The sequence below is a fragment of the Sphaeramia orbicularis genome, chromosome 3 (genome assembly GCF_902148855.1).
Source record: "Sphaeramia orbicularis chromosome 3, fSphaOr1.1, whole genome shotgun sequence".
In the NCBI taxonomy this organism is placed as follows: Eukaryota; Metazoa; Chordata; class Actinopteri; order Kurtiformes; family Apogonidae; genus Sphaeramia; species Sphaeramia orbicularis.
This window is the reverse complement of record NC_043959.1, coordinates 25,056,297-25,073,357: the sequence shown is the minus strand read 5'-3', so window position 1 is coordinate 25,073,357 and position 17,061 is coordinate 25,056,297. Positions and strand designations below refer to the sequence as shown.

The following is a 17,061-nucleotide window of genomic DNA, read 5'->3' as shown; positions in this document are numbered from 1 at the left end:
CAGTCAAGGTTGTTCAAATCCTTTTGGTTCAGGTTCCACATACAGACCAATGTGATCGCCAGTAAAAATAACAACACAATAACCCATAAATAATGACAACTACAAATTTTCTTTGTGAAAAATTACGTGGAAAAAAATTTAAGTGAAAAAAAAATAAGATTACACTGTGAAAATATTTACATTTACAAAACTATTGTTTCACAATAAAATGCGAATATATACAGGGTGGGGAAGCAAAATTTACAATATTTTGAGGCAGGGATTGAAAGACAGTGTATGACCAATTAGTTTATTGAAAGTCATGAGAATTTATTTGCCACAAGAAAATGTACATAATAGAAAATGTTTTTATTCTATGTGTCCTCCTTCTTTCTCAATAACTGCCTTCACACGCTTCCTGAAACTTGCGCAAGTGTTCCTCAAATATTCGGGTGACAACTTCTCCCATTCTTCTTTAATAGTATCTTCCAGACTTTCTCGTAATAGTTTTGCTCATAGTCATTCTCTTCTTTCCATTATAAACAGTCTTTATGAACACTCCAACTATTTTTGAAATCTCCTTTGGTGTGACGAGTGCATTCAGCAAATCACACACTCATTGACGTTTGCTTTCCTGATTACTCATATGGGCAAAAGTTTCTGAAAAGGTATGGATAATAGTGTTAGGTATGATTATGACATCAATATATGTTTGGTTTCAAAACAATTGACGAAGTGCCTGCTGAGAAAAAACAACTAAATGTTCATTGTAAATTTTGCTTCCCCACCCTGTACATAAATAAAAACAAAGATGAACAACCCGAAATGTGCAATTTTACCAATATTCTGCCTGTTACTAAATGTTTTGTGCATTTATGGATCCACTGTGATCTGCAGTTGTGTTAATAATAATCAGAGATGTAATATTGTAGAAATTGTTCAAATTTTGGTTCCAAACTCCAAAATTTTTAACAATATTCTGCCTGTTACCAAATGTTTATGTAACATTGTGTGTAATATACATGTATAGATAATAAGTCAAGGCATAATGTTGTTAAAATTGCACTAATTTTTCAAATGAAATTTCTGACTTTTCAGGTTATTCACATCTTTTTTTGTAAAATGTTAATATTTTCATAATTTAATTGGGGGTTTTTTATACTAAAACAAAATGAACTAAAACTTGGATTTGTCATTATTTATAGGTTATTGAGTCATTATTTTACTGGTCTGGCCCGCTTGAAATCAAATTGGGCTGAATATGGCCCCTGAACCTAAATGAGTTTGACACCCCTGCTCTAAGGGAAGTGCACCCGCAGGTATGTTTTCATGATGTTTGATTCATATTTATGTCATTTCACGTTGTAGAAAAGTAGTTTTAAAACTTTCCTTGAATCTCATCTTTTTATTACACACTCCATTGATGTCCCATGTGATTGACAGCCAGACTTAGAGCCAATCACAGATCACAGACTCTTATCTTCACCTGTTACTGCACAGAATTAGATTAGTCCTTTGTCCATCAACTTGTGCAACATAATGGGTTCCATTCGTCATCTATCAGCTTTAACCAACCAATAGGCACACTGGGATCACCAAGACCCGCCCTCTTCCAGTTTTATGTGTAGAGAAATGAGGAGACAGAACAGAAATCCTGTAAACCTGTTCAAAATGAGATGTCACCCTCTGCATGACTGTTTTAATGCACAGTATTAATAAAAAAAAAAAAAAAAAAAACATACAGTATACAAATATGTAAGTATTGTGTGCACAGTAAATATAACATAATATAACATTCCTTTCATTTACACACAATCAGTGAATTTTGAGATGTAATATGTCATTATTCAGCCTCATTTATCTCACATTTGACACATTTGGTGAAAATAGAATGACAGACAACATTTATAACAAAATTCCGTTTTAGACATATTTTTTATTCTTATCTAGTATTTTATTCATATATTCCACTACTTCTGTGAAGCTCAAACTAAGCTAAAACACTTCTTCCACTGGAATGAAGGTGTGTTTTTACAAGCGACTGGAACATTTTCACAAATCTGACTTCAAACTTTCAGCATTTGGGCTGAATTATCTCTGTACGGTGAACTAGGACAAAAAAAAGCCCCAGTTTGCATAAACCTGAGACTGTCCTGATCCTTCTGATACATAATATGGACAAAAGCATTAAGGGACATACTGAATTCAGGGACTTCATTTGAGTGTTATAATTAGGGATGTAACGATTACCGGTATAACGATAAACCGTGGTAAAATTGCAGATGGTTAGTATTACTGTTTAAATTCTAATTATCATGATAACCGTGTTTGATTACCGCACTTTTAGAGGAAAAAACCCATATAAAGATCTGATTTTATGTCAAATATTTGAGTATAGTTTTAATTTATTACAATTTTAATTGTATATTCCTAATATTTGGAACCAATATTCACTTTTAAAGTCTGTGAAAAGGTTTGTTAAGAATCTGTGTGTTATTTATGCAATAAAGTATATACATTTTTCAAATCGGATTTTATATTTTTTTTTGTATTTTCTGGCCTTTTACAGGGGTTGGACAAAATAATGGAAACACCTTCACCTCAAGATGATAATGCCCCAATCCATACAGCTAGAATTGTTAAAGAATGGCATGAGGAACATTCTAATGAAGTTGAGCATCTCGTATGGCCGGCACCGTCCCCAGACCTCAACATTATTGAGCATTTATGGTCAGTTTTAGAGATTCAAGTAAGACGTCGATTTCCACCGCCATCGTCTCTAAAAGAGTTGGAGGGTATTCTAACTGAAGAATGGCTTAAAATTCCTTTGGAAACAATTCACAAGTTGTATGAATCAATACCTCGGAGAATTGAGGCTGTAATTGCCGCAAAAGGCGGACCTACACCATATTAAATTATATTTTGTTGATTTTTTAAGGTGTTTCCATTATTTTGTCCAACCCCTGTATGTTTTCATAGTAGGTTAAAGTGAAAAAAAATAACAGACAGATGATATAGATGAAGTTGTGCTGAAAAAAAAGATGCCAAACATGGGTATAGTAAACATTTGTTTATATAGTATATAAAGGCGAAATCAGAAGGACTAAAAAACGGACAAAATAGGCTCAGACCACTAAGGGTTAATATTTGAATGTTTCTGCAACAGAAGGGATATTGTGCCAATTATTTTATTTGCTTTTTGTTTTTGTTTTTTTGCAAAATACAACTTGGTTAAATTATTTTAGTGTGTGTATTAGTACTTTTTGAACATTTTGAGCACAATAATAATACAATTCAATAATATTGTGATAATGATAACCGTGATATGAAATTTTCATATCGATGCATCCCAAGTCATAATATAATTTTATACTGTGATAAATATCACTGCGATAAGTGTTTTTATTCCAGCTTTAGGGTTGATGTTGTTTACAATGCCAATATTATGCACAATGTTTCAGAGTTTGTTTTTACTCAATTATTTTTTACAAATTTTTGTATATTAAATCGTCGCTATCGAACAGAAACCTCATAAGTCCATGTTTGGTTATGTTTTAAGCATTTATTTTTGATAGATATTAAAAGTTAAGCTTTTCCTGAAAACACAGGTGCAAAAGAATTAACAAAAAAGACATTTTCTGATACTTTTATTACAAAGAGAACATGAAGACACCTCGGCGGCCTGTTATAATGGTAGTTTTAAAAGAATGTAAAAATGGAGATATTCCCCTTGGAGCTGTGGGGGTTAATACGAGATGTAATATGGCCTAGATCTATGGTGCATCCACAGGTCTGACTGAGCCATGTGTGATACCAGGTCTCCAGCAGATCCAGATCAAACCCTTCCATCTTCTGAAAGTGTGAGTTCAGTGATGTGTGAGTCAGACGGATCAGAGCAGTTGGTGGGTGAGATTAGATCGTCTTCTAATTAGACGATTAGGGACTAGACCGAGGAGGGGAGGAGAGGGGAGGGCGGCGCCGATACAACTCACTCCGTTTCTACAGCGCGTGGGGGTCTGCCTCCACCGGTGAAAATATGACCACGGTTTCCCGCATAGATGATGGAGATAGTCATGTTCCACCATGTGTCACGGCCTGGGAGAGCTGTTTTGTCTTAATCGCTTTAAAAAAACGGCTCCGAGTGATTCTGCAGCAGATCTGTTATTATGTTACAGATCCTCTGAAAGAACACAATAAAGGCTTCCCCGTCTGTGAGGCGCTTTGTGATCGCATACTGCAGCTCTTTCAGACATTATTATTTACTGTAACAGAGACTCAATGGATCTGATGGAGAAGCACCGTCATATCCCAGTCTTTTATTTGACGTTTTGTTTTTTGTTTTTTCTAAGTCTATCCCCAACAGATAGCCAGTGATCCAGTCGCCATTTTATATTAACCTCCTAAGACCCAGCTATGGGTTTTCTGTCCATATTTGTGAGCAAGAGTTTCACAACTTTAAACAAAAAAAAAAGGAAAAGAAAACTGTCCACCACAAAGGACATTCCATAAAAATTTTAAAAAACTGCATCTGAAAAAACTGTTGCATCATGTTTCCAATATAGGCACTTATTTAACCCTTTCATGCATAGGCCACTCCAGTGGACAGTTCTTCTCCAGCTGTTCTCTTGTACATTCATGGGTTTTGATGTTTTAGTTCCATATCAGCCAACACAGTGGACACTTACGCACCATCCCATACACTGACATTCAGATCATTACTGTAACTTTGCTGTTCTTGATAAACCTGATCTGCGCTAACATGTTTAAGTGTAAATCAATTGTTATTTGTTAGACAAGAAGTTCTTTTTTATGCATATTATCTCCATGAAGTGAGTAATTACTAGCATTAGAATATGTTAAAACGTGAGAAGACATCAGATTAGCAGCATTAAAAATGTTTTTATTTCATTGTTTTCATATCACTTTCTGATATTGGATTTTAAACATGTTTCTTTACTTCAAAAATTAAATGCATGGATATTTTTGTAACTCCATAGGAAAAAAAAAACGTGCTCGCATTGTTTTTTTCATGCCTAAGGAGGAATAAAAACACTGAAGAAAAAAATCTTGACTAAGGTTCTTACAGTTCATGCATGAAAGGGTTACTAAAAAACAAAAAAAGCTTGTACTTTGCTGACATTTCCTGGGTTTCAGGAGGTTAAATCATTGTTTACATTGTTTACATGACCACAAAAATCCTGTTAGTAATCAGATAATTACAATAATCAGATCTGACATGTTTACATGCACTTAAGAAATGCGATAATAGAAAAGTTTAGACGTTTCAGTCCCTTATTGGATTTCTATCAGAGGACGTACATACATAGTGATGATAGACTCAAACTTTTTGTTGTCTTCCCCTCACATCTGAATCGAATCGAATAGCTTCTTTATAACAGTGCTTTCAGAAATTCCATTTTTTTTTTCTGTCTATTTCAGTCACATGATATACACAGGAGTTAGAACTTGATTGCAAAACCATTGCTTTTGATAACTTTTGATGGTCTAATAATTTTTTCCACAACTGTACAGGGTGGGGAAGCAACATTTACAATGAACATTTAGTTGTTTTTTCTCAGCAGGCACTACGTCAATTGTTTTGAAACCATATTGAAACATATATTGATGTCATAATCATACCTAACACTATTATCTATACCTTTCCAGAAACTTTTGCCCATATGAGTAATCAGGAAAGCAAACGTCAAAGAGTGTGTGATTTGCTGAATGCACTCGTCACACCAAAGGAGATTTCAAAAATAGTTGGAGTGTCCATAAAGACTGTTTATAATGGAAAGAAGAGAATGACTATGAGCAAAACTATTACGAGAAAGTCTGGAAGATACTATTAAAGAAGAATGGGAGAAGTTGTCACCCCAATATTTGAGGAACACTTGCGCAAGTTTCAGGAAGCGTGTGAAGGCAGTTATTGAGAAAGAAGGAGGACACATAGAATAAAAACATTTTCTGTTATGTCAATTTTCTTGTGGCAAATAAATTCTCATGACTTTCAATAAACTAATTGGTCATACACTGTCTTTCAATCCCTGCCTCAAAATATTGTAAATTTTGCTTCCCCACCCTGTATATACAGTGTTTATGTTGTGTAACTGAATACGTACCTTTTTTTAGTTCCTGCGTCTCTTCGGGTAAAGAGTCAAACCTCCGCGCTCCGACACTCATCAGCTTCTCCACTCTCTCTGCCGCCATGTCTAACGGACTGGGGAGCTTCTCACACACCATAGCTGCAGCGTCCATTAAGGAAAACTGTCAACTAATTCTGTGACCGAGTTAATCGACGATAACAGACAAGAAGCAGGACAAAGGATACAGAGGACGGCCTGGGACACCGGTAACCACTGGCTGCAGATCGCACTCAGGAGGACTTTAGGGTCTGAGTGACGGGTGTCTCTGGCCATGACCTTTACCCCCAGTGATGTCACCACTTTCTCCACCTTCTCCTTGTCTCTGGACACGAAAAGAAGACACACATAAGTAAGGTTTTTCTGCAGCAGACATGTGATTTGTCAAAGTCAGTAAATAAACATACACAGGCATTCTTAGACCCATGTTTTCTTGTAATATTCAAGGAATAAAATCAGGATATTTCAGATATATCCCCTTGAATTGCACTTTGAAACTCATTTAAAACTGAATAAAAGACAAAATAATCATGTGAAAATGTCAATTATGCTCATGGGTCTTTGCAAAATCCGAAATCTCCACTTAAAATGTGTATTCTAAACCTCATTATTTGCTAACTTTTCACAGAATTAGGCCAAAATTTGGATCGAATTATAGAGGTCATACATCATATTCACCTAGTAAAAAATTACATGTACTGTTAGAGGTTCCACCAGAAAGTTCTATACCACTTGGCGGCCATGTTTCTGTTTTGTAGAAGGTATAGTAACTATCAATATATGTATGTAACACTAATATCTGTGCACCTATTTTTTATATTTTATATGTTTATTTATTTTCTTTCTCCCCTTTACTTATTTTACTTATGTGTATGTGAACTTACAAATATGCACGTGTGTGTATATGTGTACATGTATATGTGTGTGTGTGTTTTATATATATATATATATATATATATATATATATATATATATATATATATATATGAAGGGGGTTTATATTATTATTTTTGTATGTATGTATATTACATTCGGCTGAATATAAACTTAATGAGGGTTCGGTACTTGGGGTGGGGGGGTAGATGGATAGAAACTTGGCAGAACAGTTTCATGTTCTCAAGTTGGATGTTTCTTGTTAAATACTGAAAATAAAAACACCCTGATCAAGAAAAATTGTGCATTGACCATCCGAGAAACCCTCTATACATTAGTCACAACATGTATTCATGCAAAATAGACCTCAATAATTTTTTACTAGAACAAAAAAAAGTATATCTTTACACTTTCTTGCTACCAGATTTGGTATTTGAGTTCCATTTATATCGATTTTTTCCAATTAAAAAAGAAAACAACTGATAAAAAAAGTCACATAAATCAAAGCTACTTCCTGTCCTGAACTTGTCTTTTATGGCCTAAAATTACATAATACTGTATGTGTTCCTTAGTATTAGTGTTTGTACTGGATTTAAGATTTATAGCTAACAAAGCATCATTTGGACGAACCTACACAAACGGATAAAACTGGCGAATAAATAAGAAGAATCGTTATTGTCACCTCTTTTGATTCCTGTTCTTAATCCTCTGCCTCTTTCACACTGTCTCTCTATGTCCTCATATCCTATTAAAGCAGGAAATTCATTCAAAACAGAACAAAACCTACTGAAGGACGATCTTTCACCCACCTCCTCGTGACAACGGCATCGTATAAACTCCAAATGTTATCGAGCACGAGCTGCACAAACAGCGGCTTCTTTCCTTTGGCCTAAAACAGAGACAAAGCAAAAGGGAAAAACACCAGGTTAAATGTATAGAAAAGAGAACGAGAGAATGGAGAGACTGAAAACCTGTTTAGTTTAATCCTTAAAGACCTAGAACTCTTCTGTGATAACCTACAAGTGGATATTTCCATACTTTTAACCTTTCCAAAGTAAATTATCATCATGTATCATGTTATCCTCTGTATTTATTTTTATTTATTATATTTATTTTATTTATATTTTTTCATTTTCCGATATATTTACTTTAATGATCATGTAAATCAGGGGTGTCAAACATATGGCCAGTGGACCAAAAACCGGCTTGCCAAAGGGTCCAACCCAACCGGTGGGATGAACTGCAAAAATTACATGGAAGACATCGACCGACAATGATGAAAAAATCATTTTAGTTCAGGTTCCACGTACAGACCAATATGATCTCAAGTGGATCAGAGCAGTGAAATACTATCAGAATAACATATAAATAATGACAACTCCAAATTCTGTCTTTGTGTTAGTACTGTCTTTATGTAAAATAGTTGAAAGTTAATCTCTGTAATCTCATAAAGTTTTGTTCTGTACATTTACAGTTGTGTTCCATGATAAACATGAGAAAAATTCAAGTTCATTTTTTAATTTTCTACTTTAACACACTGATTTAATTATGTAGTTGTTTTTATTACTGTCTCTGAAAATTAATTGAAAGTTAATCTCTGTAATCTCATAAAGTTTTATTCTGTACATTTACAGTTGTGTTCCATGATAAACATGAGAAAAATTCAAGTTCATTTTTTAATTTTCTACTTTAACACACTGATTTAATTAGGTAGTTGTTTTTATTACTGTCTCTATGAAAATTAATTGAAAGTTAATCTCTGTAATCTCATAAAGTTTTATTCTGTACATTTACAGTTGTGTTTCATGATAAACATGAGAAAAATTCAAGTTTATTTTTTAATTTTCTACTTTAACACACTGCTTTAATTATGTAGTTGTTTTTATTACTGTCTGTATGAAAAATAATTGAAAGTTAATCTCTGTAATCTCATAAAGTTTTATTCTGTACATTTACAGTTGTGTTCCATGATAAACATGAGAAAAATTCAAGTTCATTTTTTAATTTTCTACTTTAACACACTGATTTAATTAGGTAGTTGTTTTTATTACTGTCTCTATGAAAAATAATTGAAAGTTAATTTCTGTAATCTCATAAAGTTTTATTCTGTACATTTACAGTTGTGTTTCATGATAAACATGAGAAAAATTCAAGTTTATTTTTTAATTTTCTACTTTAACACACTGCTTTAATTATGTAGTTGTTTTTATTACTGTCTGTATGAAAAATAATTGAAAGTTAATCTCTGTAATCTCATAAAGTTTTATTCTGTACATTTACAGTTGTGTTTCATGATAAACATGAGAAAAATTCAAGTTTATTTTTTAATTTTCTACTTTAACACACTGCTTTAATTATGTAGTTGTTTTTATTACTGTCTGTATGAAAAATAGTTGAAAAGTTAATCTCTGTAATCTCATAAAGTTTTATTCTGTACATTTACAGTTGTGTTCCATGATAAACATGAGAAAAATTCAAGTTCATTTTTTAATTTTCTACTTTAACACACTGATTTAATTAGGTAGTTGTTTTTATTACTGTCTCTATGAAAAATAATTGAAAGTTAATCTCTGTAATCTCATAAAGTTTTATTCTGTACATTTACAGTTGTGTTTCATGATAAACATGAGAAAAATTCAAGTTTATTTTTTAATTTTCTACTTTAACACACTGCTTTAATTATGTAGTTGTTTTTATTACTGTCTGTATGAAAAATAATTGAAAGTTAATCTCTGTAATCTCATAAAGTTTTATTCTGTACATTTACAGTTGTGTTTCATGATAAACATGAGAAAAATTCAAGTTTGGTTTTTAATTTTTCACTTTAACACACTGCTTTAATTATGTAGTTGTTTTTATTACTGTCTTTATGAAAAATAGTTGAAAGTTAATCTCTGTAATCTCATAAAGTTTTATTCTGTACATTTACAGTTGTGTTTCATGATAAACATGAGAAAAATTCAAGTTTGGTTTTTAATTTTTCACTTTAACACACTGCTTTAATTATGTAGTTGTTTTTATTACTGTCTTTATGAAAAATAGTTGAAAGTTAATCTCTGTAATCTCATAAAGTTTTGTTCTGTACATTTACAGTTGTGTTTCATGATAAACATGAGAAAAATTCAAGTTCATTTTTTAATTTTTTACTTTAACACACTGCTTTAATTATGTAGTTGTTTTTATTACTGTCTTTGTGAAAAATAGTTGAAAAGTTAATCTCTGTAATCTCATAAAGTTTTGTTCTGTACATTTACAGTTGTGTTCCATGATAAACGTGAGAAAAATTCAAGTTTATTTTTTAATTTTCTACTTTAACACACTGCTTTAATTATGTAGTTGTTTTTATTACTGTCTTTATGAAAAATATTTGAAAAGTTAATCTCTGTAATCTCATAAAGTTTTATTCTGTACATTTACAGTTGTGTTTCATGATAAACATGAGAAAAATTATAGTTTATTTTTTAATTTTCTACTTTAACACATTGCTTTTTAATTATGTACTTGTTTTTATTACTGTCTCTATGAAAAATAATTGAAAGTTAATCTCTGTAATCTCATAAAGTTTTATTCTGTACATTTACAGTTGTGTTTCATGATAAACATGAGAAAAATTCAAGTTTATTTTTTAATTTTCTACTTTAACACACTGCTTTAATTATGTAGTTGTTTTTATTACTGTCTTTATGAAAAATAGTTGAAAGTTAATCTCTGTAATCTCATAAAGTTTTATTCTGTACATTTACAGTTGTGTTTCATGATAAACATGAGAAAAATTCAAGTTTGGTTTTTAATTTTCTACTTTAACACACTGCTTTAATTATGTAGTTGTTTTTATTACTGTCTTTATGAAAAATATTTGAAAAGTTAATCTCTGTAATCTCATAAAGTTTTATTCTGTACATTTACAGTTGTGTTTCATGATAAACATGAGAAAAATTCAAGTTTATTTTTTAATTTTCTACTTTAACACATTGCTTTTTAATTATGTACTTGTTTTTATTACTGTCTTTATGAAAAATAGTTGAAAGTTAATCTCTGTAATCTCATGAAGTTTTGTTCTGTACATTTACAGTTGTGTTTCATGATAAACATGAGAAAAATTCAAGTTTATTTTTTTATTTTCTACTTCAACACACTGCTTTAATTATGTAGTTGTTTTTATTACTGTCTTTATGAAAAATAGTTGAAAGTTAATCTCTGTAATCTCATAAAGTTTTATTCTGTACATTTACAGTTGTGTTTCATGATAAACATGAGAAAAATTCAAGTTTGTTTTTTAATTTTTCACTTTAACACACTGCTTTAATTATGTAGTTGTTTTTATTACTGTCTTTATGAAAAATAGTTGAAAGTTAATCTCTGTAATCTCATAAAGTTTTGTTCTGTACATTTACAGTTGTGTTTCATGATAAACATGAGAAAAATTCAAGTTTATTTTTTTATTTTCTACTTCAACACACTGCTTTAATTATGTAGTTGTTTTTATTACTGTCTTTATGAAAAATAGTTGAAAGTTAATCTCTGTAATCTCATAAAGTTTTATTCTGTACATTTACAGTTGTGTTTCATGATAAACATGAGAAAAATTCAAGTTTATTTTTTAATTTTCTACTTTAACACACTGCTTTAATTATGTAGTTGTTTTTATTACTGTCTTTATGAAAAATAGTTGAAAGTTAATCTCTGTAATCTCATAAAGTTTTGTTCTGCACAATTACAGTTGTGTTTCATGATAAACATGAGAAAAATTCAAGTTTGTTTTTTAATTTTCTACTTTAACACACTGCTTTAATTATGTAGTTGTTTTTATTACTGTCTTTATGAAAAATAGTTGAAAGTCAATTTCTGTAATCTCATAAAGTTTTGTTCTGTACATTTACAGTTGTGTTTCATGATAAACATGAGAAAAATTCAAGTTTGTTTTTTAATTTTTTTACTTTAACACACTGCTTTAATTATGTACTTGTTTTTATTACGTGTAATACTGATAATTAATGGCTAGATATTGAAACTTAAGTTCCTTGTGAGAAAAGGTGCAAAAGACATTTTCTGACACTTTTATTGTAAAAAAAAAAAAAAAAAAATAGGATCAAGGGTCCTGCAGTCCAATGGCATATTAGAGACATTACTTGACATTTGTTTGATTTTTCAAGGTCACTCAAGGTCAAAGGTCATGTACACTATATGAAAGCCCATATGTTACTTCCTATCTATGACCAATATTAATTATATTAATATCTTCAACTGTTTTGAATGAACAGCACTTTGAAATGTGTCCCATCATAAAACAATGGAGATTTTTAAAACTTCAAAAATTCATGAAAAACTTTAAAATCAGTATTTCTCAATTCTTTGAACAAACCTGGTAGATCTTGCCCCAAGGAACCTCTGCTATGAATTTAAATTGATTGTGGCTGACTGACTTGGAGAAGAAGTTTCTTGAAAAATTGTTTACGGACAGATGTACGGACGAACAGACGGACAGACGTCAACTGATACATATAGTCCATTGGACCTTCAGGCCATTGGACTACAAAAAGAAATCTAGGTGGTCTGTTACAATGGTAGTCCTTACAGGGTTAAATATCATCCTGTGGTAAATAAAGCTCTCATGACCTGAGGTAAATGAAGGCCTGTCATTTAAGAATTTAGATTAACCCTTTCATGCACAGTGGTCACTCCAGTGGACAGTTATTCTACAGCTGTTCTCTTGTATATTCATTGATTTTGTTGTTTTACTTGCATATCAACCAACACAGTGGATACTTATGCACCATCCCATAATGCACTGCAATTCATACTGTAACTGTAACATTCCTGTTCTTGATAAACCTGATTTCCAGCAATATATTTGAGTGTAAATCAATTGCTAATTGTTATTAGATTGTAATTAACAGTTGTTGTTTTTTTAAGTTGTTGTGTTTTGTTGTTTTTTGCATATTATTTGAGTGAGTAATAACTATTATAGTATGTTAAAATGTGAGAAAACATCAGATTAGCAACATTAAAAAAACATTTATTTCATCATTTTCACACAGTATGACAGTAAATGTATGTTTTTTTTTGCTTCAAAAATTAAACACACGGTGTCCAGCTGAGTGGACATTTTTGTAACTCCATGAAAAATAGATCCATAAAAAACAAAAATTTCAATCACATTATTTTTTTCCATGCCTAAAGAGGAATAAAAACACTCAGGAAAAAAATCTTGATAAAGGTTCTCATAATTCATGCATGAAAGGGTTAAAAGTCAGGGTGTTGGATAGTAAATCCAAGTGGAAATTGGAGCAGATTTGTTTCTGTTGATGAGTTCAAGGTTCATCCTGTCGAAATAAATGTGTGCTGTTGGTCTGTATTTCATTCATGACCTCAGATGACAGTGCATGTGACGACGGCCTTTCCATCTCCATCGGTCTGCACGGCAGTCGTCGCTCACCCCCTGACAGATACAGCTCAGGTTTAGACGGAAACACGCTAAAACATTCATCGTTCACGGTCGAGACGGGAAGGAGACGGAGCTTTTTGTGTCCGCTCTGATGAACGCGACCGCATCTGAACGGGGGAGCGCAGGTCACTGATTGGTTTGGCTCAAAATCGACCGGCTTTAAAACAATCACCTGTGACAGCCGGCGTGACTGATCATCTGGTGTCGGTTATTACGTGTCACGGGTTATTCAATAACAGGCTGCAGAATGGGATGCTGCGTTCAGGGTCACCGGGTTCAAACAGTCAGTCCATTAGCAGTATTAACACCAGCAGCAGCTCTGTGACGGGGTCTCGGTCTGGCTGCTTTTTGGTGGGACTTGCTGTGTTTTTGTGTGTGTGTGTGTGTGTTTCATGATGCCAGCGGGTCATTCACTATTCAGCGAGTCCAGAGAAAGCATTAGCAGAACAGGGAGGCCAGTAACCACACACACAAAAAAAGGAAAAAGTCAGAAAAAGCCACAGGGGAAGTTCTAAAAATGCTTAATAATTCATAAAAGGGACTTACATTCACAACAACACAGACATAAACAAGTGGTTCCAGGCACAACAAACCCCGCCCCTCTCACATATAGTAGTTTATTTTGGCATCGATCCAGCTGATGTCATCATGTCTATGCTCGTGCTGATCTCAGCGTATCAATTGCCTCAATGTATGTGCCAAGTCTGAAGTCAGTTTAAACAAAATTGATGTTTTTAGAGATATTTGAAAATTTTGCCCATTATAAGTAAATGGGAGAAGAAAAAAGATTTTAAAAATTCATAAAATATATGAACTTTGACCTACTTTGCCCAAAAAGTAACCACATCTATTCTGGGTCACTGGTAATCTATAAACCCAATTTGGTATGAATTCAACTGACAGTTTAGCTGCTACAGACATGTGAAATTTCGTCCATTATAAGTAAAAGTAAATTATCATAAAACTGGCTAAACTGTACCATGTAAAAAAAACTGTATTTGCACTACAATTATATATATATATATATAAACATTTTTTACAGACTGTATCCTGTACATATCCATTCACTGTATAAATACTTCAATTTGCACTTTCTGTACATATTACAATATAAAACCCACTGTAAATAATCTATACAGGGCGGGGAAGCAAAATTTACAATGAACATTTAGTTGTTTTTTCTCAGCAGGCACTACGTCAATTGTTTTGAAACCAAACATATATTGATGTCATAATCATACCTAACACTATTATCCATACCTTTTCAGAAACTTTTGCCCATATGAGTAATCAGGAAAGCAAACGTCAAAGAGTGTGTGATTTGCTGAATGAACTCGTCACACCAAAGGAGATTTCAAAAATAGCTGGAGTGTCCATAAAGACTGTTTATAATGGAAAGAAGAGAATGACTATGAGCAAAACTATTACGAGAAAGTCTGGAAGATACTATTAAAAAAGAATGGGAGAAGTTGTCACCCCAATATTTGAGGAACACTTGCGCAAGTTTCAGGAAGTGTGTGAAGGCAGTTATTGAGAAAGAAGGAGGACACATAGAATAAAAACATTTTCTATTATGTACATTTTCTTGTGGCAAGTGAGTTCTCATGACTTTCAATAAACTAACTGGTCATACACTGTCTTTCAATCCCTGCCTCAAAATATTGTAAATTTAGTTTCCCCACCCTGGACATAAACTTATATTTTTAATAGACTGGATCCACATATCCACTCACTGTATAAAAACTCCAGTTTGCACTCTGTACATATTACATTGTAAATCCACTGTAAATCTCAGTCCATTGTTGTCTCTGTCTCTAGTCTCTAGTAGTTAGTCTATATCATGACTAGGTCCACATGTTGTCTGGGTTCATGTTGGAACTGTATGTCGTGAGCAATGTAAAAACCGAAGCAAAATCCCTTGTATGTGTTCACATATGTGGCCAATAAAGCTGATTTTGAAGGGGGGGGGGGGGGGGGGGGGGTTTAAAAATCATAAAAAAAATTTAACTTTGACCTACTCTTCCCAAAATGTAATGACATCTATTCTGGATCAGTGGCAATCTATAAACCGAACTGGTATGAACTGAAGTAATAGTTTTGCTGCTAAAGTGTTAAAAAATTAACAAACTGAACCAAAAACAATACCCCTTGCCTCCCCTTTGGGGGGAGGGGTAATACCTACAGATCAGAGCTGCACAAGGCAATGATGAAATATGTTAAAAACGTAATACCACTGACAGCCACTGGGGGGTGGCTCCAAAAAGCCCTGGCTCCTAATGATTTACACTGAACTTCTGTAAAAAATACTAAATCAGTGATATTTTCCAGTGTCGTTCTGGGCTCATTTGTTTAACTCATGAAGAGCCAAACATCCACTAGTGACCTAAAGCATCTACTGATCTAAAATGTTTAATACCTGTTGATCCACTAATCCTATCAATACACGCAAATAATTGGTGAAAAATACGGTTTGTCATCTTTTCATGGTCATCAGATATCAGGGCCACAACCGGCCTGCCAAAGGTTCCAAAGGTTCTGGGATGAATTTGCAAAATGCAAAAATTACACTTGAAGATTTTCACAGTGATGGGTGTCAGACTCATTTTATCTTAGGAACCACATACAGACCAATATGATCTCATAATAACATAATAACCTATAAATAATGACATCTACAAATTATCATCTTGGTTTAATGTGGAAAAAATAAACTATCATGTGAATGTCAATGTCAATGTGAATAAGCTGAAAAAATATGAACCTGAAATGTCTGAAGAAAATTAAGTGTAATTTTAACAACATTCTGCTTGTTACAATATGATCTGTGCATTTGTAGATCCACCGTGATATGAAAGTTTTGTTAATAATTAGCTGAGTTGTAATATTGTTAAAATTGTTCTTATTTTAGTTCCAAATTCTCAAACTCCCCAATTTTAGCAACATTTCGCCTGTTACCAAATGTTTGTGTACATGTATAAATGATAAGTTGAGACATAATATTGTTAAAATTGCACTTATTTTTCAGTTTCTTTTGGTAATTCACATCTATTTTGTGAAAGAATAGTTCGTAAATGGAAATATTTTAATAATTTAATGTTTTTTATTGCACTAAAACAAAAATAAAAAGTTGTCATTGTTAATAGGCTATTATATTTTACTGGTCCCAATCACTTTAGATCAAATTGGGTTGAATGTGGAACCTGAACTGAAATGAGTTTGACACTTCTGATACAGAGCATGTAAAATGACGCACTAAAAATGTACTTGTTGTACATTCTACTATTTTTTGTATGTACTGTTTATATTCAGTCTGTTTCCTTTCTACTCCATGAACAAGCAAAAAACTGTCGAGTCGGTGATAGACTGAATAGAGAGCAAACAGCAGAGCAAGAATAAAAACACACAAAATAGAAAAATAAACCATTATTTTGCGATTCTGTTGCAGAGGTTGTCGTCTAAAAACACACCCATAAGCTTCCTCGTTTCTGCTGTACGTAGTTAAAGTGTGCTCTTTGCCCAGAGTTTTGTCTCTCAGGCAGAACTGTACAATAAGTGAGAAAAGCAGAACGAGGAGAAAGCCCTGGAACAAAGTTGCTTTGTTTTGTTTTTGTTCTGCCCACG

The 17,061-nt window shown here is 32.7% G+C and overlaps 1 protein-coding gene across 1 annotated transcript in view; it reads right to left on the bottom strand.

Annotated features, from left to right (window-relative positions):
• The window catches only part of efl1 (elongation factor like GTPase 1), a 318,909-nt gene that overhangs the window by 258,142 nt on the left and 43,706 nt on the right, over positions 1-17,061 (bottom strand). Inside the window, 3 exon segments of the mRNA XM_030126047.1 lie at positions 6,102-6,224; positions 6,311-6,447; positions 7,805-7,884. Coding sequence (XP_029981907.1) covers positions 6,102-6,224; positions 6,311-6,447; positions 7,805-7,884 — 340 coding nt within the window.